The sequence below is a fragment of the Bos javanicus genome, chromosome 28 (genome assembly GCF_032452875.1).
Source record: "Bos javanicus breed banteng chromosome 28, ARS-OSU_banteng_1.0, whole genome shotgun sequence".
Classification (NCBI taxonomy): Eukaryota; Metazoa; Chordata; class Mammalia; order Artiodactyla; family Bovidae; genus Bos; species Bos javanicus.
The window spans coordinates 4,951,659-4,976,526 of NC_083895.1; the positions used below are offsets into that span (position 1 = coordinate 4,951,659).

General features: G+C 48.6%; 1 protein-coding gene and 1 long non-coding RNA gene across 2 annotated transcripts in view; both read right to left on the minus strand.

Moving 5' to 3' along the window:
* Positions 1-1,423: 1,423 nt before the first annotated feature.
* Positions 1,424-24,868, minus strand: part of C28H1orf198 (chromosome 28 C1orf198 homolog) — a 35,004-nt gene continuing 11,559 nt past the window's right edge. Inside the window, exons 2-4 of the mRNA XM_061404798.1 lie at positions 20,564-20,614; positions 6,936-7,481; positions 1,424-4,440 (exon numbers count right to left, since the gene is read on the minus strand). Coding sequence (XP_061260782.1) covers positions 4,384-4,440; positions 6,936-7,481; positions 20,564-20,614 — 654 coding nt within the window. The 3' untranslated portion in view covers positions 1,424-4,383. The remainder of the gene's footprint in view (positions 4,441-6,935; positions 7,482-20,563; positions 20,615-24,868) is intronic.
* On the minus strand, positions 19,382-20,557 carry LOC133240290 (uncharacterized). Its single transcript, XR_009734184.1, has 2 exons — positions 19,955-20,557; positions 19,382-19,923 (listed from the first exon to the last, which is right to left on the minus strand). It is a non-coding gene; the product is annotated as an uncharacterized LOC133240290 (long non-coding RNA).

The window sequence follows — 24,868 nt, forward strand, 5'->3', positions numbered from 1 at the left end:
TTGCCAAACCTAGGGGAAACCTACTTTGCCTCTTCTCATACATATACATACACTTGCTGGTCCACACACTTCATCAAATCACTGTAATACCAAAGAGCCAGCAAGTACAATCACTTGCTCTCCCAAAAATCTGTGGTCAGCAAGGCCCCACCGTGTATGCTACCTTAGAAGTCTGACACCTGGAACCCCCATTTTCTTGAGGGGGTATTAGCTTTTTTAATTTTTAATTGGAGAATACTTGTTTTACAATGTTGTGTTGGTTTCTGCCATACAGGAATGTGAGTCAGCCATAAGTACATATATGTCCCCTCCCTTTTGAAGGTCCCTCCCACCCCACACACCATCTCACCCCTCTAGGCTGTTACAGAGGACTGGGTTGAGATCCCTATGATATACAACAACTTCCCACTAGCTATCTACTTTACATATGGTAATGTATATGTTTCAATACTACTCAGTCAATTCGTTCCACCCTCTCCTTATCCCACAATGTCCACAAATCTGTTCTCTATGTCTGCTTCTCTACTCCTGCCCTGCAAATAGGAGGTGGATGAACTTATAGCCTGTTATACAGAGTTAGTCAAGAGAAAAACAAATATCATACATTAACACATATATATATGGTATCTAGCAGAGAAGGCAATGGCACCCCACTCCAGTACTTTTGCCTAGAAAATCCCATGGACAGAGGAGCCTGGTGGGCTGCAGTCCATGGGGTCACTAGAATCGGACATGACTGAGCGAATTCACTTTCACTTTTCACTTTCATGCATTGGATAAGGAAATGGAAACCTACTCCAGTGTTCTTGCCTGGAGAATCCCAGGGATGGGGGAGCCTGGTGGGCTGCCGTCTATGGGGTCGCACAGAGTCGGACACAACTGAAGTGACTTAGCAGCAGCAGCAGCAGCACGGTATCTAGAAAAATGGTACTAATCAAGAGAGTATTAGTTTTAAAAACTGACATCTAAGCATTCTGTCAATCTACAACTGGTAACCTACCACCTGCACCTTAACGAACAAAATAGAATTCATGAGCCAAGTTTATATTTCTTTCAAGAAAAATCAGGTTCAATCACATTCAAGGTGAAAGCTTTTGGGGAGATGGCATCTGCCCTTCTGACTCACTCACTTGATGCCATCAGCTTGTCTTAGAAAGACATGCCCTGGGTTCCATGTCACTGGAGGGCTGTATGAGAGCTCTCTGGGGTACAGCCCATCTCTTCTGCTGGGGGCTGTGCACCTTGGCTACTGCTTCCCACTAACCTGCAGGGCCAAGGCAGGACTGTGCAAAGGGGGCCTGCTGAAGCAAGGTTTCAAGCTGGTTTTAACTAGTATGAATCCTTTTATTCACCTCTGGGTTCAACAGCAATCATCCTAGCAGGCTTTCTAACTCCAGCAGAGGTCCCAAAGAGACACATTGAACAAATTTTAAATGGCTTTATTAAAGGCTATTAATACAAAATACAACCAAGTTACAAGTAGTCAGTAAGAATTTTTCGTTTTTGAAAATGTGTATCAAAGAAGAGGCTGTTCTGACACCCACGGGGGTGCAATGGGGCTGGGGGCCATGCCCCACTGTTCCCAAAGCAGGTGGCACCCCTAAACCTAAAGGGTAGAAGTAGGAAGGGATCCCAAGTGAAAGAACTGAGACTGGTTTCTAACTTCCTGGTGGAGAATTTGCAGTTACAGTCACCCAAAGCAAGACACTGAATCCTTGAGCTAAAACTCAGGAGCAGACAACAGAGTGGCCAGGATAAAGGAGGAAGAATGCAAAACCACATTAGGCTTCAACTGAAAAGTGTGAATTTTAAAAATAATATAAACGTCTGGTTTTAGAAATGCCATCTTGATATGTGGCAAAAAAAAAAAAAAGGTGGCAAACGTGAGTTTAATTTTCCCTTACTTGGACATACCAAACATAGAGTTCCAGGAGGGTGGTGAAAGGCATCATCTTAACATGGATTGCCCAGGGTTAAGGGGAGAATCACAGTTCAGGCAGGACGGTGACACATGCACATGCGTCTTCCAGGCCATCACCGCTCCCTCTCAAGTTTTATTACTTTGCAAAGCAATACAATTGCAGAACTCCCTCTAGGATTTCCCAAACTGTGATTTTACATTTAATCTCAGGAGGCTGTACATTTATGAAACTTTAGATATTGTTACAGAGACCTGAATACCATCTGAATACCCAGATGATGATAAAAGAGGCAGAACCTTTCAATAATCTCCAAATCCCCTCAGCTACCAGGAGAATTGGATGGGAATATTGGGTTTTATGAGAAAGTGGAAAAGAAATTAAGAGTTCTCTCTTAAAAGAACAGATAGATCACCTTGGCTAACTGTCCCAGGACACAGATCCTTCTTTCTTGATATGCCAACACTAAGGAATGCAACTTCTCGACATCTTTTTTCCTTAAGCAGACCCTGCTTTCAAGCATGGGTTCTAAGACAGTCCACTGTGCTCAAAGATGGAAGTGGAGACAGCTGGCAAGCCCAGCTCTGAAGCTCAGTGGCTGACCTGCGGAGCTGGTACCCAGCTGTGCAATTCCATCTGGGATTTCTATGATTCTTTCCCCCTCATCACCATGCTAGGAATCTTTTTCCCTTGAATGTTTCAACTCTACTTAAACAGGGCAGAAAGAACTTGTGTTCACCACAGTACAGTCAGTCACCAGAGGAGGAAGGTCAAACTCAAGACCCCAAGGAGCCAAATGAGGTTTAGGGACATAATGCAATTGGCAGAAATCAAACCAAAAGCTGGCTAGGCCACAGTTTTGGCAGAAACTTTCTGGAGAAGGAAATGGCAACCCACTCCAGTATTCATGCCTGGAAAATCCCATGGACTGAGGAGCCTGGTGGGCTACAATCCATGGGGTCGCAAAGAAGTCGGACACAACTGAGCGACTTCTGTGTTCTGTGTTCTGGGAAAAAAACAAGTTGCCATGTGCTTTACCTTGGAGCCAGATAAAATATTCTAGAAATCATTTCAGAATGTCATATGAAACAGAAAGGCATTTTAAAAAGACACACTTTGATACTGAAACCAGGTGCTCACTGGCAGGATTTGCAGGGATTAAGGCATCAGGTGAGAACACAGTGAGAGGCAACGTGGAGATCACGCCAGGGCATGGATAACAGGCTCACACCACTTGAGGGTCACTGGGCAGGGGCTCTCCTCTGACCTTACGCCATCCCATCTTGGGTGGAGGACACCTTGCCCTTCTGCGTAGGCTCAGAGCTGCCCTAACCCGCCCCCCTCTCTACCTCCCCAGCAGCAGAGACCACAGCAGGCAGCCAAGTCCACCTCCAGGAGATGCTGTTGCCATGACCACGAAGGCCTCCAGGGGGCGCCGCTGGGGCCATGCACAAACGACTCCACTTCCGTCGGTGGTCAGGATTGAGGGAGGGTCCATCGTGACACAGCTTGACCAGTTCTTGGGATGAAGGACATACGATACCCCTGCCAGCTTCACACCAGAAGGTTCCAACGCAACTAATCAGAATAGCCTGGTCTTCCAGCAATGCCTGTCATCTGCCCTGACTCCTGCAGATGCCCAGGACAGAAAACACCTAAAAGGTCGGGAAAGTAGCAAAGAACTTCCAAGGGGAAACTGGTACAAACCCAAGAAAAGCGGCAGCCCTATAACTGCTAAATCTAGATACAAAATCATGTAAAGTTAATACAAAACTTTAAAACATGCAACTTGTTAAACAAAGATGAAGAGTCTGAGTAAGTAGCATGGCAGGCAGTTTAAAGATGACTTCTGCCACGTGCCCATGATCTGTTTCCTGGAAGTGATGTGAAGGAAGGGTGGCACGTGATACAGAGGCGTGGCTTCCGCAGAGGAAGAGGCCTGGCTTCCGCACGGGGAAGCCGGACAGCTGGGGCTGCGGGTGTGGACTTCAGGGGCAGGCAGGTCTCCCCGTGGTCACAGTGGGCGCGGAGCGCTGTGACTACTAAGGACATCCTCAACAGCCACTCGTCAAAAGGAGCCCCGTGCATTTTTAAAAGGGTGGGGACAGAGAGGAGGTGGGAATCACTCTCTGACTTTTGTGACATGGTTGAGAAAACTTTCTCGAACGAGGGGGGAAATTGGGTAGAGCTAGAGCACAGATTTTATTTTTAAGATTTACTGAATTCCTAAGAGTTTTTAAAAATTCCAGATGTAAAACTGTTATCAAATTGTTGAAAATAGCACAGATATCTGGTCTTACCAAAAAGGGAAAAATCTGGAGAGCTGGCCAAGGCAACATTAACCAGCTTCCAAATGATTCTGGAAAGAGTGGGAATGCTGCCCTTTTGTTTAATCTCCCCCTTCACCACACCACTTTGGAAAAGACTTGGGGTTTCTTGGTTTGTTTGTTCTGTCTAATCCACTTTACCAGTTGTCCAGAAAATCAAATCCTGTCTTCAAGATGACATTACTTGAGCTGACCTGTAGAAGGGATAAAAACACCAAAGTAAGGCATGAGGCTTTTTTAAAGTCAGCACAATCTAAAAACAGCATCTCATTTAAAATGACCCAAATGAAATAGAGTGCTTGGTCTCAGAGGCTCCCTGACCTCAATTTGCCTCATTGCTGGGAACCAGAAAATTAAATAAAGCTCAGTGCAAGCCAAACTCTGCCAGGATCCAACACGTATCCCTTTCTGTCCCCAGGCACGCCTGAGGGCAGCCTGTAGTCCCCACCTGGAGAGAAAAGGAGAAAATGTATCTTTTCTATTTCTGAATGAGGAGCATGTTTAATTTAGTCACCCGTGGAGTAAGAGAACAAGTTAGGAAGATAGTCTTTCTAATACGAAACACACATACATGGTGACAGACAAAGCAAATCGCCAAGTTGAGGGAGTGAAAAATACAGAGAAAGGACATAAAACTTCTTTCTTTCAGATTATGTGGCAGGTTCTGGAGTGATTTTCCCCGACCTAGGACCATTCCTCAGGTCACAGACTGCCCACTTACAGGACATGGGGTTGGTTTAAAGGGCCATCTGTGAGCTGACTCAGACACACTTCCACAGCCTTCCGCCAGCCACCTGAGAGGCCCTCCTGCTGGGTCTAACACAAGTACATGTTTACCTGGTGGCTGCAGCCTTCCTGGGCAAGGGAGCCTTGAGTCTGTGCCCTCCACATGCTGCCGATGGAAGGCCCCGCCACAGAGGCAAAGAAGACAATGGGCTAAGCAGCCCCCCTGAGGCACATCTCAGGCCTTTGCTGCCCCTCAGACTGAGCCAGAGCTTGAAAAGCCAAAGGGGCTCAGGCATACGTTCCTTTTCCTGGTTTCCTACCAGTGTTCTCAGTGCAGCAGCATTTCACTCTGCTCTGCCCTCACAAATCAGTTCTTTCAGAGGATTTCATGGGCTCTGTCCCACATTCCACCCCAGCCCCTACACAAACACTTTCCTGCATCTCTTTACAATTAAGATTCTCACATATCTTATATAAGTGCTTCCCTCAGAGGAAGACCCCACTGCAGACTCAAGAGAACAGTGGCTGCCTGAGTCTGTGAGAGGGAGCCACTGGGCAGGAAGCCAGCCTCAGGGCCAGCATCACAAGGCGGTGCTCCTCAGGGACCCGGGGGCCCGCATCACCCCATGGCTGTCCTCCCTGCGCCTCCCTAGAGCTAAGCAAGCACTGCAGCGCATCCAGAAAAGCTCTGAAGGTCAGGAAGCAGTAAAGCTCTGGGAAGTGCCATCCATCTCCATGAACAAAGCCTTGCTCATCGCCTCACCCAGGTCCACGAGTAGGCCACCATCTTCCCCCAGACACGGTTCTCAGACATGCCTTGTCCAAGTATCTCTTTGTTCATTATAAAACAATGTCTCAAAACCACAGCCTCCTTCTGAAATACCACTACCTGTTTATTTGGGCTTCCCTGGTGGCTCAGCGGTAAAGAATCCACCTGCAATGCAGGAGCCACAGGAAACGTGGGTTCAGTCCTTGGGTCACAAAGATCCCCTGGAGGAGGGCATGGCAACCCACTCCAGTATTCTTGCCTGGAGAATCCCATGGACAGAGGAGCCTGGCGGGCTACAGTCCATGAGGTTGCAAAGAGTCAGACACGACTGAAGCGACTTACCGTGCGCACATGGGCACGTGTGCGCACACACAATTTATTTTGTATTTTAGTGTGACCCTTCAGCACTAGCTCTGTTTAAAGTCCTAACCAAATATTTCCTTTTCTCTTTGCTGAATTTTCTCAAGTAATGAAGAGCAGCTTAGACGTCAGTGCTCCACAACACTGGGAAAACATGGAGAAGCCACTGGCACTGCCTGTTCTCTTGCAGGGCCCTTTCTTCACAACTCACTGCACCTCGGCAGTGAGCCTCTCAGATCTTTCTTTTCCTTCTCCTGCATCCCCAGAAAGAAGTCCTTTCCTTAGGACTCCATTTGGGACACCTAACTCTGTTTTGCTTGGAAACGAGAAGCTGCCCATCACTACCGAAGCCAGTCTCCTGTGATCTGCAAACAAGCACAGCTGCTCCTGGTGGAGGTTTGGGGGTCCGGCCTGCTTCCCCATGTGCCCTCAGGACACCTGCAGCTCCCTTCCTCACCCACAGAGCAGCCCAGCCTCCCAGGCCCCTGCGTGGAGCTGGCATTCAAACCCCACCCACACTGCCAGCTTCCCCCTTGAGTCCTCTGCTCACTGCCCCCACGATCTTTCATCACCTGCCCTCACACAAGCAGGGAAGGGCAGGGGGCATCTCAGACACAACCACACAGCAGGCAGACAAGTCACGGCACCCAGACAGGCTCACTGAACACGTTTCCTGCATGTCTGTTGATTGCCGAGCTGAGTGACAACCCAGCAGGCCGCCGAGGGATGGCAGAGGAAGGAGGAGGCATGGACATCTGTGGCCCACCCGCCCACCCCTGTGAGGCAGCCCTCGTCCCTTCAGCAAGGAGACCCTGGCTGAAGCCAGACACCCACCTGTACAGGCACGGGTTCCAGGAACAGAGCATCCTCCATGTCCTCCACAGCCTCCATGACCTCGGGAGAGACGGGCTTTCCCATGGGCCCAGAGGGGCCGGCTTCGCTTGGGGGGCTGGCGCAGGCCTGGGCGGGCTGGGGCCTCTCGCACTCCGTGCTGACACTGGGAGCTGCCCGCTGCTCCTGGCGGAGGGGGCTAGGCTTCTCCGCCTTCGCCTCCCTGGCCCTTGGCGCGGGCTCCTGCCGGTAACAGCCTGGCAGGACCTTCTCCCCTTTCTCCATAGACTTGATCTGGCTGGGGGTCAGCGACTGGAACTCGGCCTCGGGGCCCTCCCCGCGGGACCGCTCTGCGTTGATCTTCCAGAAGGACGCCTCCTCTTCCTTCCAGGCAGGACCCAGGGCATCCAGGCTGGAGGACTTGCCGCCCTGTAGGGCCCTGAGGGCCTGTGAACCCTGAGGAGCTTTGGATGGTGGCCTGGGCTCACCAGCGGTGCTGCAGCTCGGCTCTTGGATGGATAAGGAGGAGATGCTGAACTCCATCTGACTCTAGTGGGATGGGGGGAGGGGAGAAGTACAGCAACACCTTCAGTCAACAGAACGGATGTGCCAGCCCAAACATCTCTCCAGGAGCAACCGACCACCTGCTGTCCCTCTGCTGGAACCGTCTGTCTGTCCTCAGGAGTGATTTCCAGGACTGCCATCACATCCCTGAGACACGGCAGAAGCTTTGAGAGCAAGGCCCTTCACTCTGGATGCTACAAACATCTGAGACTCCTGCCTCTGACTGACGACTAAGGCCTCTGCTTGGTGAGCGGATCACCCACCTGGCTCGTCAAGAGAGATTCCCACACCTTCCTGAGGAGGGTGACTGTCCCCTTGGCAACAACAAGGAAGGGCACACGGTCAGCATAAGTGCACTGTAGTGAGGATCCAGACCCAAAACCAAGTCCCCACCTCACAGGCCTCTTCCTTCCTGATCGACGACAGCCAGCAAGGGTGAAAAAAAATCCAGCAGTCAGACCCTGCTTTCCTGGACTAAACCAAGAAAGTCAAAGGCAGGCCTCAGTGCAGCTACAAAGATTTCACCACCCCCCACGCCCCTCCGTCCCACACTCTGCCTTCATGCCTGCTAAGGACTGCAGGTTTGTGTGCCTCAAATTCCTAAGTTGAAGGCCTAACTTCCAAAGTTAGTATTTGGAGACAAAGCCTTTAAGAGGTTTAGGTGAGGTCATGAGGGTAGAGCCCTCATGACAGGATTAGTGCCCTTATAAGAAGAGACAGAGAGATGCTCGCTCTCTACCGCCTAAGGACACAGCGAGAAGACGGCCGTCTGCAAATCAGGAAGAGAAGTCTCTCCAGGACCAACCTGCTGGCACTGTGACCTTGGACCCCTAGCCCCAGAACTGTGGGGAGTGAACATCTGTTACTGGAGGCCCCCAGCCTGCGGCATCTGCTGACAAGACAGGTGTGCTCTCCTCAGCGTTGCCCTGCTGCTCTCAGCCGATCCTGGTCCTATTAGGTGGGGAACGCCCGAGGGTAAGGCCATACCCCACATCCAAGTGCCCCCCAGACACTGCCTTTTTCTGATATTGCTAACCACTAAAAGCAGTAGGACTGAGCTGGGCATAATTAGTTGCGTCCAGCTCTTTGCAACCCCATGGACTCTAGCCCACCAGGCTCCTCTGTCTGTGGGATTTCCCAGGCAAGAATACTGGAGTGGGTTGCCATTTCCTCCTCCAGGGGATCTTCCCAACCCAGGGACAGAACCCACATCTCTTGAGTTTCCTGTACTGGCAGGCGGATTCTTTACCACCACACCACCTGGGAAGGCCAAGGTTGAGCTGTATGACCAACAAATCACTGGGTGGAAATCTAACCCCTCTGACAGTAGTGCACCCTGGAGGCTGTTCCCAAGTCCTACAGAGCAAGCAATCTGCTGCGTCAATGGCTCTAAAATCCATCTGGAACATTCCCCCCTTCCTCTCTACTGCTACTCTCGAATACATTCCCTTCTTCTTTTTAGAATAAAGGTATCAGGACTTCCCTGATGGTCTAGTGGCCAGGACACCAAGTTCCCAGTGTCTGTATTCAATCCCTGGTCAGGGAACTAGATCCCACAGGCTACAACTAAAAAGATTCCACATGCCACAACTAAGACCTGTCTCAGCCAAATAAATAAAAGAAAAATAATAAAAGTATTAAAACTATACGCTAAAATTTGGGGAGTTAGAAAAAAACATTCATAAACTTTCCCTCTTCCCATAATCTCTATTTCTTTTTGTATTTTCATGTAATCTTCTTCAGATATGTGTTTCATGACATTGCAGTTCTGCTATGCATATAATTTGGGTATTGTTTTTTCACTTAGCACCATCATCAATGGTGGGGTGTGGGCTTTGTAACCATTCGTTTTAAAGGGCATAAGATATTTCATTCAGTGGCTGTCCCACCATCTACTTTCCCACTTTCTTCTTATCAGACAATTGGCTACTTCTAATTTTTGTTGTTATAATTAAGGCTGCCATGAACATCTTCTTGTATATAGCGCTCCCCATTTGGAGTTCATTTAGTCAGACAGATTTCCAGAAGTGAAATATCAGACTACAGCAGGTTTAAACCTTTCTTCTATCATGATTTTGGGTGCATACCAAATGTTTGCCAGGGGCTGCCCCAATTTTTAATGCTGTTCACTATATATCAGGGTAGCTATTGCAGCCACCAGTTCCCTATTAAAACATGGTTCTCTGTTACTTTAATACATACACCTTCACTTAATAAATGGTGATTCCAATCTAGTTTTTATAAATAGCACTCTCCCAGGAGTCTCACCACTGCAACATGTTTGTCAGGACAAGGATGGAAATACTGCTTTTCCCACAGAAGCTGGAGACCTGAGCCCAGGGAGCTGCATATGTTCTATTTGACTGAGACTTTTCCTCAAACCCCAGATTCTGATAGCTAGAGGGACACCCTTTGAGATGATGAGGCCACAAGGAACTCTAGCTACAAGCACAGGCTGCACTGAAGCTCAGGGTTATAAGATAGAAAACCCAAGAAATGACATCAAAGCTCAGGTACTGGGGCTCCGAACAAATGCAGATTCTGAGTGCACTCAGCGCACCAGACAGTTTCCTTTCTTGATGGGTTTTTCATCTAAAAAGTTTTTATTCTACAAAGGAGAAAAATGGAGGTTTGGAGCAAACGAGTGAATTGTCCTAGGTCACATAAGAGATTAAGAGATAGTCCATTAAGAGATTGTGTGGCTGGGTTTCCAATCTGGAGCAAGTGATTCTAGGCTTGCAGCTATGCTGGGCATCACATCATGTATAAAAAGCCAGTGGCTGCCATGGACAATGTCTTTATAAACACCAGAGATCCTCATATACAGCAGGATTTCTGTATGTCAGCAACCTAATCTGATTTTTAGGTTTCTGAGGGAATCATTCTCAAATACTCCACATTTCCATGTGTGCGTGCTCAGTTGCTCAGTCATGTCCAACTTTTTGAGACCCCATGGACTGTAGCCCACCAGGCTCCTCTGTTCATGGGATTTTCCAGGCAAGAATACTGGAGTGGGTTGTCATTTCCTTCTCCAGGGAATCTTCTCAACCCAGGGAGTGAACGTGCGTCTCCTACATTGCAGGCAGATTCTTTACCGCTGAACCACTTGGGAAGCCCACATATTTCCAAATTCCACAATAAAATATAGGGAGAATGTGGACATAGAGATGATGAGTTCTTTAAATATGCAAAGTGCTAAAAAAAAAACATTTGCTTGGAATTGAGACTGAGAGAACTGAGTTGAGATTGATCTGGAAATTGTTGGGTAAGAAAAGTACTTATACTGAGCAGTTCATCAAACTTTAGGCTTTTTTAGGATCAACATTTCTCCAGTGGGAAGAAGCCCCCAGAAGCCTGGGCTGAACACAAGTCTATACAGAGGGCAGCAGTAGGCCAAGGCAAGGACCCTGGGGAGGGAAGCCAAGGACCCTGGGGAGAGTTGCAGTGGCTCCAGGGCCGCTTCAGGCCCTCCATCAGGACAACCAAGCAGCACTGAGCTCGAAGTGACAAACTGCAACACAACCACGGAGGCTTTCATGGCTCCTTGGGCCACCAGAGCCCTCGTGACAGCTCCTCTGGGGATGATGACATCTGGGTAGAAGAGGGGGCCATGCTGAATTGGGGTGGCTACCTGGTTTGGGGCACTCTAAGGTAAAAATGGGAAAAATAAGAACTTACAGAAGAAATAAAGTTCTAATATAATTCAGCTTCTAAGTCTTTTTTTTTTTTTTTAACCAGGCATTTGTTGTTTTCCATTCTGCAAAGAGAATTATGATTCTATAGCCCCCTTTTAAGAAACAGTCTTCCTCGATCAGCTACACTGGTAAGGGTCTCTTTCTTTCCTACTTCTTGCCCCAGAAGGCAAAGGTTTGTGGTTTGTGTTGAAAACACGTGCCTGGGGACTTCCTGGTGGTGTAGTCGATAAGAATCCGCCTGCCACTGCAGGGAACATGGGTCCAATCCCTGGTCGGGGAAGATTCCACATGCCACACGGCAACTGAGCCTGTGCACCACAACTAGTCAAGTCCAGGTGCCTCGAGCCTGTGCTCCACGAGAGAAGCCACTGCCATGCAGGCTGGCACACCACAACAAAGGGTAGCCCACCACCTGCCACAGCTAGAGAAAGCCAGTGCAGAAAAGAGCACTCAGCGCAGACAAAAGTAACAGTAAGATAAAAAACAAAGTAACACGTGCCTGTTGGGAAGGGGCGGGGAAGGAAAAAGAAGAGGGACGGAGGGCCTTTTTTCCCTAACTACAGTTCATCTTGCTAGGCTCCAAGACCCCAGAATACCAGCAAAACTGGACTAGGACACAGTGAAAAATGGCTCCTGGTCATTTTCAAAGACACTGTTGTCCGGGTCACACAGAAGCAGCATCTGCACTGCAGCTCCCTTTGTGCTTTAGAGGAGGCGTCCTTGCTTTTGCTCCATGATTCCAGCGCCCTGGGCAGTCCTTCCCTCCCAGACCAGGACTCAGCCTGGCCTGTCTCCTGCGCTTTCTCCTGGGACGAGCCCCAGGCCCTGGGTCCACTTTAGAAGAGCCTTCTGCTCACCGGCTCAAAACCAGAGCCACAACCACCTTCTTCCCGGAACCTGCTCCTCTCAGTAAAGGGCAAACACACAAATGACCCAACCCAAAACTGGGCTCTTTTCTTCTCCAGTAAAAACGGAGTAATGATTATCCTTACCTCCCTAGACTGTTGTTTTAGAACCAAACTTGGCACATAGTAAGTGCTCAATAAATGCAGGCTACTGGGCTCTGCTCCTCTTCTGCCTGGTCAGAGGTATCTCAGCTCCCTGGGGGAGGTCAGTATCGCCCTCTGGGCACTGGCGCCCTCCCGCCTTCCTCTGACCACCAGGGGCATAAACCAAGTGCCGGCAGCTGGGACACGCAGGCAGTGTCTGTGCCCAGAAGTGAGTGAGACTCTGGAGCCCCATCCTGGCCCACTATCAGGCGTGCAGTCTGAGTAAGACACTCACTGCAGGGACATGGTGTAGCCACTGTGCTGTCCCGTAGGCTCCCCGCGAGATCTCTGACCTCATCTTTCCCCACACCCCTGAGGCTAGGAAAGGGGGTCTTCTGACACTGGAGCCGATCAGTGAGAAGGAGGGGACGGCCCAGCCTCGGACCTGGCAGGCCAGCAAGGGGACCACCTCCAGGGCCTGGGATGAATGCTAGAAAGTCAGGGAGCTCTCGTGCGATGTTCTCCATCCTGGAAAAAAGTCAGTTTCTCCAGATGCAGAGGAAGAGCTCTCAGGAACCCGGTAGCCACATTGAACTGGGTCCAGCAATGGGGTGCCTCATGTAAAAAGCAGCCCAAGGTCAATAGCTCCCGACTCAGACAGCAAGTACCCCATGGGGGTACTCAAGCCCACAGTCTCACACAGAGGGCTGAGACGGGAGAGGTGGGAGTACTCAGGAAGCCCCCTCCCCTCACACTGATGCTGAGGACCCCACCTGCAACCGCCCAGGTGATGGCGAGAGCCCAGGGCTGTGCACCCGGGGGGCTCAGGCCAGCTGGGCCAAGCCTGGGTGTCAGCCGCCCATGGGGGACCTGGGTCTCAGCTGGCTATGTCTATTCTAAAAACAGAAAGACCACAACCGAGCCCAGGCTCTATTTTTACGTCCCACTCACTGGAGAGGAATGTGTAATATTTCAGTAAAGGAGGGTGCAGGCAGCCAAAACTAACTGTTTGGCTTGGCAGCCTGCAGCAGATCTAAACTGTTGAGACAAAGGCTGTAGAAACATTGTTAGAAAATATAATAGTTTACTAGAGCAAATCCTCATAAATTCACAAACCATTTAACATTTATCCTCCCTACCTCCCCCTCCAAAGAAGGAAGAGGAAGAAGAGGGGAAGATACAAAAACTTAGAATCTCAAAATTAGCAGAATGACAACCTGGAGAAGAGACAGCAAGGCCTAGCCACTGAGACTGGGGGTGTCAGACCCTTCAGGCAAGTGGGGCCTGGCGGATAGAGCCTGGGACCACTCATCCCTGATCCCGAGACCCTGGGTGTTTTCCCCAGGGAGCCAGGCAGACAATAGGGAGTTCAGCTCCATTCCACCCAGCTGTTGGGCTCCATGGCAACAAGAGCTTGGAGAAAACCCCACAGATGCCCAAGAGGAGGCGAGTGTGAGGAGCTGTAGTCATCAGGTCATGGGAAGAGCAGCCTCTGCCCTCCAGGCCTTGTCGCCTCACAGGGATAAGATGCCCCAGCAAAGACCAGTACCAACAGCACGAATGCATGCCCGTCCAGTGCGGTGCTCCTCAGAGGGGACAAAGGAGGGGGATGGCCAAAGCTCAGGGTGAAGGGTACGGTCTGGGCTCGGACGTCCAGCCCACACACCTCACTCAGCCTTCAGTTTCCTCATCGGTAAAAGGGTGCATTGTAGGGATTTGTCAAGGAAATGCCTCCAAGGTGCTCACCACAGATCAGGGGCCTGTGGGAGATGCCAGGCTGCTGAGATGACTGGGCAAACCATAAGGAACAGGATCTGCTCTGGGCCTGCGGGCGGGTTGGACCTGCATAGGGAAGGCAGTGGGGCTGGGCGGGCTGAGGGCAGAGGCGGGGTGGACCAGGCAAGGAGGCAGGAGACATCGGGTCTGTGGAGCGGGGCTCAGGGCTGCAGGAGAGACCAGCAGGAAGGACCCTTGGGATCAAAGAAGCAGGCTGGGCCCTGGGTTGAAGGGGCTGACAGGTTACTGTACCCATGAGAGAATGGAAAGGTCAAGAGCAGGGGACCACAGGTCCGCTCTGGATCTCAGGAAGGTAAGTGAGAGGCAGGGACATCAGGGAAGGAGACTTCACTGCAGGGAAGAGACGGGGGTCTCAGAAAGGGGCTGCAAGCAGGAGTGTTGCTGTTATGGGGGGATGGTACGGCTCCATGGCCCCCTGTTTCTCAGAAACTTAGGGCTGGCAGTGAAAAGGGAGAGCCAGGCAGAGTCATAACTGGGAATCCAGGGAACCGTCCATGTACGGATAACCTGATGGAACACCCTTCTGTCCCCCGTGGGCAGGAGATGCCTGCAAGCCACAGGCAGATCCAAGCTCCAATCTCTCTTCATTGATTCCCCCTGCCTGCCAGTTACGGCCTTCTCTGAGCCCCACTGTCCTGGCCCACACCAGGAGCAGTGACACTGACCTCCCGGGGTGGAAGACTTGAACGTGCCTGCAATTCCCCGATCTCAGTGTATGGAGATGCTTTTGTGCCCAGGCATTTACTTCTCCTCCTGAAGAGGGGCTAGGAGGCCTCCCTACTGTGGGCATGGTCTGTGCTGACTGTTAGAGATCAAGGAGCTGATTCCCACCCAGCTTACTTACTGTCCCCAGTGAGGCAGCTGAACCTCAGGGGAAGAACTCGGGCAGACAGAGGAAAATTCCAGACAGCCTGGGGGAGGAAAGCACGGTGGGGGTGGGGTCCCCAGAGTCCAGCTCCCCAGCGCCAGGGCCTGACCTGCCGCTGTAGGAGTCTCCTCTAAACTCCCCAGCCCAGAGGGACTAGGAATGCCAAGAATCCTCTCCTCCCCTCTGTGGAACATTCCAAGGCTGAGTGTTTTCCTCTTGAAACCTCAGGAGCATGAGACAGGAATCCACCGTGAGGCCCTCCAGGCCCCCTCTGCGCCACCACACCTGCGAGGCTGACAGATGAGGGGGAACATGACGACCAAGAGCACCTCACCGGCTGCGACAGGCACTTCTGCCTCTGAGCCTCTCCTTTCCATGGGGAAGATGTCAGAGCAACAGAGGCCCCAGGCCTGGCACAGTCTACGAAGGAAGCGACCCAGGAGGGGAGGGCTGGCTAGAAGACTGAGCAGGAGCCAAGGAAGTGAGAGAGTCATTTCCCAGGCAGGTTGATAAGAAGTCTAGGGGTCCCCAAGGAGACAGGGGTCTGGAATTCTCAAGGAGGAAGAAAGGACAAACTTTTTTGTCCCTCTATATTCCTTAGGATTATATAACAATAATGTATCCTGTTTGAGGACAGTCTCTGGAAAAAACCTTCTGGCTAATCCTGTTATCTTAAGGTGTAAATTGTGGGAGTAGGTCTAGTGAGGTCTTTATAACCTCCAGACATTCTTTTGATATACTGTAATAACTATTAGAGCGTATATAACTCCATGGCTAACACTAGCAGGGGGGTACTCTTTCTGCCCCCTTCTGATGCCTATGTCAGAAGCTTTCTCTATCTCCTTTATACTTTAATAAAACTTCATTACACAAAAGCTCTGAGTGATCAAGCCTCATCTCTGGCCCCGGACTGAATTCTTCTCCTCTGGAGGCCAAGAATCCAGTGTCTTTTCTGTAGTTCAGCAACAACCTTTCAGAAGATCAACTGTGCTTGCCCAGCATTAAGGCCTCTCCTGACCAGAGCTGCCTCTCAGGGACAGATGACACTAGCTTGTCCATCCTCGGCAGGTCTCTGCAGAGTCCTCTGCCACAAGCTGGCCTCAAGGAAGGAGCCTAGGCAGAGGTGCAAAAATTGGGAAGAAATCCCAAATCCCTGAGATTAACTCTGTGCCGGACAGTCATGACCTCGGGTCAGGTGGACCCCAGCCTCAGCTAATCTCTTGATGGCTGCTGACCAGGGATCCAACCTGTGCCACCTGAATTGAAAGTAGAGTCTTAGACACTGGGCCACCAGGGAAGTCCCCCTTTCTGCAGTCAGAGCCGAGAAAGAGCTAGGCCCTGAGTGGCAGTCACTAAATGTCTGCAGAAGTGGCGGTCTAATGGTTAAGACTTTGTGCTTTCAATGCAGGGGGCGTGGGTTGGACCCCTGGTCAGGGAGTTAAGATCCCACATGCCGTGTGGCATGGCCAAAAAAAGAAAATGGGGAAAAAACGTCTGCTGAAGTGAACAGCTGCAGAAGGCATGAGATCATATCTACCAATGTGCATGTAGATATGTGTTAACTGCATGAGGGAAAATAACTGAAGGAGTGATTGTGTGCCTAAAGCTGTCCTCCTGTCCCCAAATGCACTCATCCCCTCACTGGGCTGTTTTCTGAGAGCAAGTGATTACTCATCTCTGAGTTTAAGCATAATGTCTGACCCAAAGTAGATGTATAATCAATGTCTACTGAATTTTTGAAAAATCAATGAATGGTGTCATAGAGACAGGAAGTAGAAGGATGGTTACCAGGCGCTGGAGGAGGGGGAAGGGGGTTTCTCTTTATAGGGAATAGAGTTTCAGTTTAAGAAGATGACAGACTTCTGGAGACGGACTGTGGCAATGGCTGCACAACAGTGCACACTCACAAATGGTTAAGATGGTACGTTTCATGTTAGGTGTATTTTTTTTTTAATTAATAGCAACAACAGCAGTAACCATTTATTGAGTGCTTATTACTTCAAGGCACAAATGTTCACTGATATAGCTAATATTAACATGCTTGTTTTATAAATGAGGCCTCAGGAGGTTAAGTGTATGCTCAGGTCACATAGCTAGTGGGTTACAGAGGCTGGGTTCAAACCTGGACCCCCATCTCCAAAGCCAACATATTTAAGCACCACGTCACATGTGTTCAGAGCTCACGACTCCCATCTGAGCCCCACTTTATTTTTTATTTTTTAATTTTATTTTATTTTTAAACTTTACAACATTGTATTGGTTTTGCCAAATATCGAAATGAATCCACCACAGGTATACATGTGTTCCCCATCCTGAACCCTCTTCCCTCCCCATACCATCCCTCTGGGTCGTCCCAGTGCACCAGCCCCAAGCATCCAGTATTGTGCATCAAACCTGGACTGGCAACTCGTTTCATACATGATATTATACATGTTTCAATGCCACTCTCCCAAATCTTCCCACCCTCTCCCTCTCCCAGAGTCCATAAGATTGTTCTATACATCAGTGTCTCTTTTGCTGTCTCGTATGCAGGGTTATTGTTACCATCTTTCTAAATTCCATATATATGTGTTAGTATACTGTATTGGTGTTTTTCTTTCTGGCTTACTTCACTCTGTATAATAGGCTCCAGTTTCATCCATCTCATTAGAACTGATTCAAATGAATTCTTTTTAATGGCTGAGTAATACTCCATTGTGTATATGGTATATTTTATAACAATTAAAATTTAAAAATAAAAATTTTAAAAATCAGTGGATGATTGACAATCAAATGAAATGATCTAGTGTTAGGGCTGTCAGAACATGGAGTCTTAGATTCAAAACGACACAAATTCTCTGCAACTCTCCATCAGAAGCTGCAATATATGTCCTCAAACCCCAAACCTGAGTTGGACTAGGCCTCAATTAGACCAGCAGAACAAAGCAGGGGGGACACTTTGATACACTTTCGATACCTAAGCCTAAGCCTAGGAGGGCCTTGTCGGCTTGCACTCTCACCCAGGGGAACTCTTCAGCTATCATGTAGCTCACTGGATACATGTGGCCCCAACCGAAAATGGAAGAGAGGCTATCCTCAAGCAGCAGGTTCCCAGCTGCTGTCTGGTAACAGGTCCATGGAAAGGCCAGCAGAAAAACAGTCTGGCTGAGCCCTGCCCAGACCACTGGCCCACAGAATCAGGAGCAAAGAAATAAACGTTTCAAGCCATGAAACAGTGGGGTGTCTGTCATGTATCAAAGATTTCAAATGATGAAGGGCCACCAGCCCTGCAGTTGGAGGTCAGGGCCACCCTGCCCTGGCTAACCTGCCTCCTGCAAGCAGCTCTCTAAAGAAGGTCTCATGAGTCCTTAAGTCCTAAGGAAGAGTGTGACAACTCAGGGAGGCAGGCACTTGACTTTTGGCTGGGGAGAGGTGAATGTGGAATGCTGACTGGTAAGGACAGGGTAGGGGTGTGGTCCTTTGCTCCTTGGAACACTTTCTGGAACACTTGGAACACTTGGAACACTTACTTCTACAAAGTCCTGACTTTAAACCACATAAGTTTGATTTTGAGAGCTCAAACAGACAGGTAAGGACACAGATAGCCTACCAGTTCATGAAATAAGCTGGTTCTCTCATTGGAAGGGAACATGAAATGGAATTCTGAGCCACAAAGACTATACCTTTTACTGAAAAGATACAAGTTAAAATGAGCAAAACAAATCAACGTGATTCTACCAAGCCTTCTCAATTTATGCAGGTTCCCAGGAGACCTGGATGCCATCTGTGACAATTACCACCAGCACAAGTGTAACCCATGCTGGATTATGTCAGCACACTTTGTTCTAGAGACCTTTTCCAGGCACCTGTTTCCACACTGAGCCTCATTCACAGCAGCTGCCCTAGGCGCTGCCTGCTCCTTGTCCCAGAACGTCATCTGCATTGTGTTAGTAACATAAGAAACAGCCCATCCCACAAAGGGCTGACTCAGGAACATTTAACAAGCTAAATTCTTATGAGAGCAGATATCCTCAGGGGAGCACAATGCACGTAAGGCTTGGGGCATTTTAACTAATTAGATTTCTCGGTCTTCATCACCGAGTCATCATGAAACCTATGGCCCAGTCCTGGAACATCTGTGCTGCCTTCTGTGCCCCTGTCCACTCCGACCTGCAGACTGCCCATCTGCCTGTTACTACACGTCATCTACAGGATTAGTGCTTCTCAGGTCCCCATCTGGGGACCCACAGAAAAGGAACAGCGGTGGCCCTGATGAATGCCAATGCAGTGACGTACTTTCCACCCGTCTCCAACTTCCTCTGCCATTACCGGACAAGGGATTTGTTGTTGGATTTCAGAGCTCCGAAACTGCAATTCCAGGCTGCTCCTCCACATCCCTGGCTCCCTCTCACCCGTCCTCGGCCACCCCTTAACCAGTGTCCATATCCTGAAGGATTCAGCTTCCAGGCACAACTCTGTCGCTCGCCCTGCCCTCTGTTTAGACTTAGGCTATTCATCTGCCTCAGAAATTAAAAAAAAATAAAAAGACACACAGGATGCAGATGTTTGCATCTTTATTTTTAGGACGTTTAGGACCCATCGTTCTGGTTTCCTGAAGGCAGGAGTCTGTGCTTGCTGAATGAACATGTTCATCTGCATTAATGCTAAGTATTCTCAAAAGCCGCCTCCTAACTCTCACATGAGAGCCACCTTGGCTTTCGCAGGGTTCCTCATCCTGGGGCATCGCATCACTTGGGCCAGTCAGTGCTGGTTACCATGCCACCTGTGGGCAAGGACGCCAGCTGTCCGGGTCCACCGAGGCCCTTGTCAAGTCCATCATTTATTCTTAGACGCAGACCCCCATGTGAGGCCGCTCAGACTTGAGTCACTTGTAGGCCCTCTCGTTGCTTCATCCCACTCTGACCCACCCTTCCTACAGCCCCGTGGAGGCCACTGAACACTGGGATGAGCAACTGTAGGGGCAAGAAGAAGCCCCTTCATGGTCACCTCCATCGTGCAAAGGACCCTCCAATACACAGCAGCAAGTGTTCTAGAATTCAGAGAATCCTGGTCTTTTTCCTTGGTTTTGAAAAAGCTACCTTTTGGTCATTTTGGATTTGAAAAAGCTACCTTTTGGTCATTTTGCTACTTATTAATGCACTTGTTCTGGGACAACTAGGGAGAATGGGGAAATGGATCAACCCAGTGAAGCTTGATACTCTTAAGCAACTTCGGCAACAATAACACTGATAGCAATGAATGAATGACTGGACACCAGCATTCAGGGGTCCAGGCTGGGTTGTCCATGTGTATCCACTGGCTATTCCAGCTTCACAAGGTACAAAGAACAGTCTCTCCGTCCTCTCTTCCACACTCAGGAGTCTCTGCCTTAGAGCTGATTCTTCTAGGCAATTCTGATGGATCTGCACTCTTGCCCCCACATCCACCCAACTTGCTGTCTCTGTTGCCCTTCTGATTTCATTTTAATAAAAGCTGCTTTTATCCCACCCCCACCAAAAGCTTCCCTCAAGGCCTTGTCATATGGACCCTTGTGCCACCAACCCCCTCACTTTAAATCCATCACCAAACCTAGCACCTAACCTAGCACAGGCCCCGCCCCACCTCCTCTCCTTTCCTACCAGCAGGGGGTGCATCTGATCTCCTAAGTACTGAAAGGAAAATACCTAACCACATCACTTTTTACAAAAGATAAACAAATCTAAATTTAATCCAACTTACCCTTGTTTCCCAGGAGAAAGGGGCAGAGTGCTCATCTTGCCAAGTTATGTCCTGAAATAAAAATTCAAGAATAAATCTGAAGTCCAAACCCAAACATACCCTGTGCAAACAACCACCCAAGGCCATACGGGAACCAAAATTTAGGAAGAATCCCAACTCCTGGCTCTGAACAAGCCTGACATCATCACACTCTGCAGAGAATGTGTTGACCTTCTGGGTCTGGCTTCCCCTCACTCTTCAGACCGAGGCTGCCAGGCATGCCTGTCCCCTGCCAAGCGATATTAGATGGATGCCTGGGAGTCCCAGGACAAACTTGGTGACAGGGAAGCTGAGCAGAAAGGGAACACAGCTTCTGGGCTCAGGTCTCAGCCCTACCAGCGATTAGCCATGCGGCCAGGGCATGATGACTTAGCCTTTTGAGCCTCAGTTTCCTCATCTGTAAAAGGAGAATCACACTTGCCTTGCTGGGTTGTTGTGAGGATTAAATGAGGTCATATACGAAAGGAATGCTTTCGAACACATTGGAATAGACCCTGATACTGGGAAAGATTGAGGGCAGGAGAAGGGGACAACAGAGGATGAGAAAGTTGGATGGCATCACTGACTCAATGGACATGAGTTTAAGCAAATTCTGGGAGATGGTGAAGGACAGGGAAGCCTGGCCCTGCTGCAGTCCCTGAGGTCTCAAAGAGTCAGACATGACTTTGTAGCTGAACAACAGTGAAAAGAATGTCAGAAAATTATTTGCAGTCAATACCAGTACCCAATTTTTAAATTGAACCCCACCCCCACTCCTAATAGGTGCCTCCCAGAAATGTGAAAGGCAACGATCAGCAAATCAATGAAGAAAATGCAATTATAATGAAAACTCAGAATCATTCTGACCCTCACAAGCAGAACAGGATAAAAGGAGCCCTTCAAAATAGTCACAAGAATTTGACCTTGCATCCACCAGCCTGAACAAAAATCTCCTTCCCTCAGCTACTTCTCCACCCTTCCACCTGTATTCCTATACTAGCAAATGTCTCATCTGCGTCCAGCTTCTATTGGGGATCATATTTTCTGAACCAAAAACTGGGATATCTTGGGTGATCCAGACTGAAAATGGGATTAGATAATTGAATTGACTGTCCTTCATAAAGCACCCCAGGTACATAGTGTCTTACCACCCAGAAGCACTCCTTGCCCCTAGAGGTAGGTCACCCGGCTTCCCCTCCTCCAGGAGGCGGCCCAGTTCTGCAAAGGGCCCACTTTTTTCAGTACAAACTCCATCCCCAGGCTCAATCTCTAAGCCATGTCTCCTATCACTCCTGACTCTCAGGCAAAATTTCTAAAACGTGAGGCAGCATGGGCCACTGTGCTCCCATTGTGCAGTTAAGCCCAGTTTACGCCTCAATTTACAAACTGTGTCCCTCCAAAAGTAGAAACGTGAGCTAACAAGTCTCAGCTAAGGGGGCCCTGAGTCCAGGTATGTGTGGTCAGGAAGTGGGAGAAAAGTGTAATTGAGCTAAATGACCTGAGAGTCCTTAAAATTCTATGATCTCAGGACCCTCTAAGTTCCTCTTAGAAGCAATACAACAAGAGTTTGTCAGATGGGAAAAATAAAGGAGGCTGACGGGATGTAAGTCCCCTTTATTCTAGATTTGGACCAGTGAAAAAAGGACAAAGGGAAACCAACTGGCAAGTGTGTTCCCTCTGTCCGGGGGAAGGACAACCCAGTGGCCACCTCAGGGGACAGAGGAGGTGCGTGGAGATTCAGTGGGCAGGCAGAGACAGAGCAGGGAGCAGGATCACTGGTAAAAGCAGGACACACTCCTTCTCATGTGATATGATCAATCCTCTGCATATTAATTATGCAGCTTGAGTCCCTTTGAAATCTACAAAGAACAGAGTAAGAAGGTTTGGGGGTTTGGAAGGTGAATGAGTGCAAGACTCTTAGGAACAACGTTCTTTTCTATTTTTCCAGCTTTTTTCTACAGTAATCCTGGCCTATCTTCTTCCCTACCAATATACATATACAAGTTATAAATGTATTCCTCCTTCGGCAATTTTGTGAATGAAAGAAAAAATGAAGATGAAAAAACAATATTACATGAAATAAAAAATTGAACAGGAGTAAAAGAGGGAACCAATGAAATACGCTTTCTATAACAATGCTTCATTTGAGCTATATTTGATCATTCTCGTTCATATTGTATACTTTTAAAAGAATTATTCCTCATAATTCCTTGGTGAAGAATTTGGTAAACAGTAAATATATTTTATAAAACCTGATAAACAAACATGAAAGGAAAGTGTTATTGGTAGTCATCTCTGATTGACATGGATAGTATGTCTAAAATTTGTATATGTACTCAAGGAGTAATAAAGAATTAGTTATTGTTTAAAAAAAGAAAAAGACTCTTAAGAGCAAAGACGTAGCCTGGAGCACAGTAAGCCAGCAGGCTCCAGTGGCTGCAGCCCACATTGGCTGAAATTCCAAAAGGGCTGCAGACAGACGGGCATCCTGTGATTTCTCCACAACTTGATGTCAAGTCAATAATCTTTTGTTTGCTCCAGCAAGAAACTGAGTCAAGGGGCAAATTCCTTAGATTTCTGCAGTTCCAAGCTCATAAAAAAATAATAAAGCACTTAACAAAAATAAACACGCCAAACAAAAATGCGATTGAAGCTCTGACGTCAGCCCCTGGCCGGCTGCAGACCCCAGCCACAAGCAGCACTGGCAGTGGGCGCGGCTCTCCGGTTGCTGGGCGCACAGCAGCGTCAGAACCGCAAGGTTCTAGAAATGGACAGTGGTGGTGGCAGCTGTACAACATCGTGAGTGTAGCAACTGTACACCGAAAACAATGGTGAGAATGGTCAACTTTATGTTATGAATATTTTACCACAATAAAAAAAACTGAATGTATTATATGACTCTGACTATATGACATTCTGGAACAGGTAAAATTATAGAGACAGTAAGAAGATCAGTGGTTGCCAGGGTTAAATGGAAGGAGGGATGAGAAAGCACAGAGGATTTTTAGGACAGTGAAACTACTCTGAACATACTGTAATGGTGGATACTTTTCTCAAAACCCAGAAGCTACAGCAGCAAGAGTAAACTGCAGTGTAGACTATGGACTTAGGGCAATAATGATATGTAGGTTCATCCATTGTGACAAATGTCCCACTCTGGTGGGGCACATTGTATTGGAAGAGGCTGCACATGTGTGTGACGGTAGGGAGTGTGTCAGAAATCTACACTTTCTACTCACTTTTGCTGGGAACCTTACAATGCTCTGAAAATTAATTTATTTTTCAAAAACAAAGTGACCCCTCCCCACTCCAAAAAAAAAAAAAACCTGACAAGGGTAACAAATACTAAAAACATCATTTCCTAATTACTTTAGTCTGTCTTCCTATTATCTATGTTCCTGACATTACTTATATCCCTTGTACCTGCAAGATAGAAAGTGCATCTGTAACAACACAGTGGGGTTGCTGCACCTCCCTGACTGGCTCTGATTCCGTGACCCACCTTGGGGCTTAGACAGCACCTAGGGGAGCATCTCCATGGCAACCAGTGGGTGCTCCACAGCTGGGCTGCTCCCCTCACTGCCCTGACGCCAGATGCTGAACATTTCCCAACACAGCACAAGCTGCAACCAATACCAGACATCCTGAAATTCACTACATTCTACACTAAATGCAATTTTCACTATTAAAATTTTTAAGGATTTTGGTCATCTTAACTTTGAAATTATTTGGCGACAGTAACTCATCTAGAATGGGTTGGTTTCTCTCTAAAAGTCATGACTATTCCAAAACTATTCTAAAGTGAGAAATTCTGGACTTAAAATTCACTTCAAAGGTGAAATGTTATAAATATTAGCCTTTCCTCTATGACTGGATACTAATGAGTCATTTCTTCTTTTGTAACTTCCTTCCCCACTTCAGAGCCAGTGAACTTCATCTCATCTCCAGTGTTGGGGGGACAGCACCTGTGGGTGGCCGCATCCACAGTGGATGATCCTTGGCCGGGCCCAGAGGCCAGCCTGAGGAAGCGGGGCCAGGAGCGTGGGCATTACAAAGCAACTGAGCTTCCCCTCCACAAAACCAGGTCACTAGCAGCTGGCAGACAGGGAGACGTGCCTTTCCTACAACAGTCAAAAGAAGCGCTTCGGAGACCCCTGAAGCACTCAGAGTCTTGCTTCCTCTCCAGGCCTCACTGAGGGACAGGCTGGGGACCACTCTGTAACCTGAAAAAACCGCACCTTCCTGCAGATGCCCTCTTTCTGGCACACCTGTCCCAGGCAGCCTGAG